The 5,205-nt window shown below is 38.0% G+C and overlaps 1 protein-coding gene across 1 annotated transcript in view; it reads left to right on the top strand.

The window, feature by feature from the left end:
- CATSPERB (catsper channel auxiliary subunit beta) overlaps positions 1 to 5,205 on the top strand; it is a 159,021-nt gene that overhangs the window by 120,870 nt on the left and 32,946 nt on the right. Inside the window, exons 18-19 of the mRNA XM_027774693.1 lie at positions 2,519 to 2,709; positions 4,480 to 4,812. Coding sequence (XP_027630494.1) covers positions 2,519 to 2,709; positions 4,480 to 4,812 — 524 coding nt within the window. The remainder of the gene's footprint in view (positions 1 to 2,518; positions 2,710 to 4,479; positions 4,813 to 5,205) is intronic.

Here is a 5,205-nt window from a genome sequence, read left to right as displayed (position 1 = left end):
TCCAAGAAAAGGCATGTATGCCTCTTCTCCGGCCTAGGTCACTCACAGTTGGCTTGGAAATAAACCACATTAATTATTAATTATTCATTTTACAGTTGGTTATTTTTCTGTTGACATAATCCATTCTGAGTTTTTTGTTTTTGTTTTTTGCCAGAGAGCATGTGTGCTCACCCGGTGGGGGCAGGAGGGGAGAGCCCTCTAGTGAATCATGGTCACAACCCTAGTACCTAGTACCTTCTCCTTCATTTCTTCATCTTTTAAGGATTTGGGGCACACACATACATATGCCTGTTATGCTTCTCAAACCACTGGATTCAGGACTTGAACTATGGAGTCAGTCTTGTGGGATCAGGCTGCCCTAACCAGTAGGCCATGTAGCCAGCCCCTTCCATTAATTTTCATAAAGGCTATAAGGTCTATGTCATTTTTTTATATGTTGATATCCAAGGTTAATGTTATAAAATAGATTGTTTTTCTATTCTGTTTTAAAATGTATTTTGTTTATTTATTTATTTTTCATTTGCCAGAGAATTCATGTGCTTGCTAGAGAGACAAAGAGTCAGATGGGGCCAGCAGGTGGCATGGTGGTTAAGGGCCCTAGACTCTCACATGGCCAACTGCTGTTTGAGTCCTAGAGCTGGTTGCTTGCTTTCTCACTTTCTCTCTTTCTTTCTCTCTCTCTCTCTGGTCAAATTAAAACAAATAAATAAATAAATAAATTTCAATAAAATCATTCTTTAAAAAAATAAATAAAAGAGTCAGAGACAGAGGATAAAAGCACCCACCAGTGAGGCATGGTCATGCCACAGTTCCTTCTCATTTTTTAATCCTGTTGAGATTTTGGACACACACACGAATATAGTATATTTTTTAAGCCACCAGTTCCTGGACTTGAATCACACAATTGGCCATGTGGGATCTGATTCCCTTAACCACTAGGCCCATGGGGCTGGCCCTAGATTACTTTTCTTGATTATAGTTAACATATGCTTATAATAAAAATGTTCTAGGGCCAGCAGGTGGCCTAGAAGTTAAGGTGCTAGAATCCACATGGCTAACTGTATGGGTCCCAGACCTGGAGGCTTGAAAATCGCACTAGAGCATGTGTATTGGTGCCCAAGATCCCAAGGGGGGAGGGATTGTAGCCTGGCCAACCCCCATAGGCGGGGTGTCTTCTCACTTCTCTTTCTGTGTGTCTCTCTCTGTCTCTGGTGAGCACCCACACCTATACCAAAACTTTTAAAAAAAATTTTTTAAGTCAGACAAACATAAAAAATAAAATCAGAATCATAAAATCATGAGTATTAACACCTTGCTGAATTATCAATTAATTAATTAGTCCTTGTTATATGTATTTTAACATTTTTAACCTTGTATTTTTTGTTTGAACATTGTGTGATCATTTTCCTTATGTAATTAATAATCTTTGTAGAAACCATTTTTCTTTTTTGAGAGGTTTTTGCTATAGGGCACGTGCGCTTGCCAGAAAGACAGAGAGAGACAGAGAGACAGAAAGTGAGAAATCACCCCCCGGGGGGATGGCCACGCCGCCATCACTTCTCCTCCATTCTCCTCTCAAGATCTTGGGCACGCACACGCACGTACCCAGCGTGAGTTTAAGCCACCGGGTCCAGGACTCAAACCACAGTCAACTACATGGGAGTCCAGTGACATAGCCATTACGCTAACTGCAGGTCCCGTAGAAACCATTTTTATTGTTGCATTTCTTCTGAGCAAATCATGTGGTACCAATTACCTAATTTTCCTATTGTTGGCATTTCTTATTCATTTTATTTTATTTTTTAGGTTTTTGCCATAGGGCGTGTGCATTCACCTAAGAGAGATAGAGAGAGGGAGACTGAAAAATCACTCCCCAGAGGGGATGGCTGCCAAAATCTCTTCTCCTCTCTTCTCTTGGGACTGTGGCATGCGGGCATAAACAGCTGGTGTGATTTTCAAGCCACTGGGTCCAGGACTTGAACCACAGTCAGCCATGTGGGAGTCCAATGCCTTCATCACACTACCTGCTAGCCCCTTTATTTCTAACTTTTCTGATAATGCTGTGATGAATATCTTTGGGTAGAAACTCTCCCCACCCAAGTCCATCCGTGTTTTAAGTTTTCTCCTTAGAATAGTGCCATATTAGTAAATTTATGAAATTGTAGCTGGGGGTGATGTTAGTGCTCTTAATGCATAATATCACATTATTTTTTCTAGGAATTTGTTCTAATTTACAGTCCCCTCAGTAATGGATGAGTGATGATTTTCATTGACTTCTCCCCACTACTTAAACCTGCCATTTAAAAATATTTGGCTAATTTTGGAAGTAAAAATTATATTTTATCATTGTTGTAATTGCCATTCACTGGCTACTAATGAGGTTGAACAAATGTTAATCAATGACATTTATTAGTCACTCGTGGTATTTTTGTTTGTAAGTTATATGTTCATAAACTTGCTCATTTAAGTCACTATTTTATCCAAAGTACTGAATATTTGTTTGTTTGTTTGTTTTCAGGAAAACTGGAATCGCTTACATAAAAGCTATATCGTACCACCAGACTCCAAAAGGATTTTTATCCTCAGTTACCGCAGAAATGATAGACCCTTTCGCAATAGAAGACGCAAATGAGAGCTCTTGTTTATCCAGTTCCCTTTCCATTTATTCCGAAACAAGCTTCCATTATAAACTGACTATCAATTCAACAGGTGAGTATACTGCTATACTGGTACATTTTTGATGGCTAGAAAAGAAATTTAAAATTATCTTTTAAGAAGACTTTTAAAAGCTCATTTATAGCTCATTTATAGAGCTATGACTTCAAATTTTAGTTCAATTGACAACCTACCAAAGGTACACATGCTTAAGTTCCTGAATAAACTTTATTTTCTAATGTAAAAAAAAACCTAGCTGTAACTATGTCAACCTGCAATAATGAAGTCTGACCCAATCCTGTCAAACCAGCCACTTACTCAAACTAAAGGATAAGCAGGGGCCACCCAGGAGCCAAGACTTCAGAAGACCGTAATCAGTGCTCTGGAATGGCAGAGCTAGGGAAAATGGGAAAGAAGAGGGGTTCCAGAAGTCATTTCCCCTTAAGAATCCCCAGCATCAGTTTATAGAAACAGCATAGGTTTCTTTTTTTACTTTTCATGTTTCACATGTCACACATTTTAGTGACATAGCAACAGAAAAGGAATGACAATGAACAATATGCAGTCTGTGGTAATTTAGGGTACTGAACAAGAGCTGTGATTTTTCTTTCTTTTTCTTTAGAGAGACTTTTGCTATAGAGCACATGCACTCTTCAGAGACACACAGAGAGAGAGAGAGTGAAAACTCACCCCCCAGGGCAAATGGCCACATCATAATCCCTTCTCTTCCATTCTCCTCTGGGGATTTTGGGCACACACACACACACATGTGCCAGGAGTGAGTTTCAAGGCTCCAGATCCAGGACTTGAACCATGGTTGACTATCTGAGAGTCTAGTTCCTTAACCACTACACCACCTGCTGGCTGCTTGTCAGTGAATTCTTGATTAAATAACGTCCTTGAGCAACTACTTCAGACAGTTGAGTAGGGAACATAACAGAGACTTCATACACTTACCTCTCTAAGGCTGGTTTTTACCTAAACCTCCTCCTCATTCTTACATAGCTTTTATTCTCTTCTCAAGGACTTATGTTGGTTAATATTTTGTAGCACAAGCCTCATTAAGTTTATGTGACTACAGTCTTTCACACAACAATCTAGAATAAATAAGTTAGTTTACATGTCCAAAAGCTCCAGCCAGTCTATAAGAGCTTCTTCTAAATTTCCCAATAGTTTTAAGATCATAGTAAGCATAGTTAATATTCCAGGTTCACTCAACTCTCCAGGCCTAATTAATTTTGAATGCCTTACTAATGTTATTTTTTTCTCAACGGCATTGATATTTCAAAAGCAATGCCTATCATTTATTTCTTTGAAGTTATTTTGTCTTAAAAAGGGCTCAGAAGAAGAGAGAGAAAATAAGTTGATGCAGATTTTGCCTACACAATAAAATATTTTTGAATCACTGTTATATAGAATATTTCAAAGAATCCTATTTCAAAGGATTATCTGGTACACACATTTTAAAAATGTGTTGGGCCAGCCCCATAGCCTAGTAGTTAAGAGACCTGGATCCCACATGGCCAACTGCAGTTCAAATCCCAACCCTGGGGCTTAAAAAAACACATTGAAAGTGTGCACATGTATCTAAAACCTCAACAGGATGGAGAAGTGGTGGAGAAGGGATTTGGGTGTGACCATGCCCCATTGCAGGGGTGTTCACTCCCTCTCGCTCTCTATTTCTTGCTAGCGAGCACACATATACTCTGGGAAATAAAACTGTAAAATAAAAAATAAAACAAAAACCCAAATAATGGATTTCTTAGTTACATCCACCAGTATGCTATTTTATTTTATACTGCCTCTTTTCTGTTTTATCTCCAGATGCTAAATCCTCATTTCAAGAGACAGACATAGAAAAGACTGTGGTGATTCCTGGTCACAGCAGCTTCTTGATCCTAAGAATTGTAGATGCTAAGAATGCTTTGGCTATTGCCACCATGCCTAGAATAGTACCCATTAATATGACCTTTACGGAGGGCTCCTGGTTCTTATACAACTTTGGGCAAAGGAATGGTCGAACGTGGACTATCCATGCAAAACCATGCAACTATTTGTTGCAACATAGTGATGAACATCCAGCCCTCAATATGGTAAAATACATTGATCTGGGGAACTCTCAAGATTTAAAAATTAAGGTTATACCTAATTCAGAGGGTAAGTGTGTTTCTCTTGGAAAGTATCAAAAGGAAATGTTCATGCTTTTCTTGAATATGAAATATACTCTTTGATCTTTATTTTTTGGTTCCCAAAATGGCTGATATTCTACTGATAATTGTGTTAGCTTCTAATTACTCTGTGCTGGACTATTAAATGTTTTTTTTTGGACCTTATTTTGTTTAATGTTTATGATAACCCTGAAAAATCTACATTAAAATTCTCATTTTATGAACGAGGAAAATGAGGTTAAGTTACCATCCCAATTTACATAGAATTTTAGTTTAGATTTTTGCTGTTCTCTGAAACAAAACCTTTTAATTACTTTGGTATTGTCATATTTATTTGAGGCATTTATTATAAACCAAAAAATTTTGAGGTTTGCTTAGTTTC

The sequence above is a fragment of the Tupaia chinensis genome, unplaced genomic scaffold (genome assembly GCF_000334495.1).
Source record: "Tupaia chinensis unplaced genomic scaffold, TupChi_1.0 Scaffold000469_1, whole genome shotgun sequence".
In the NCBI taxonomy this organism is placed as follows: Eukaryota; Metazoa; Chordata; class Mammalia; order Scandentia; family Tupaiidae; genus Tupaia; species Tupaia belangeri.
Note: the sequence above shows the minus strand (reverse complement) of the source record. Positions and strands in the feature narration are given on the sequence as shown.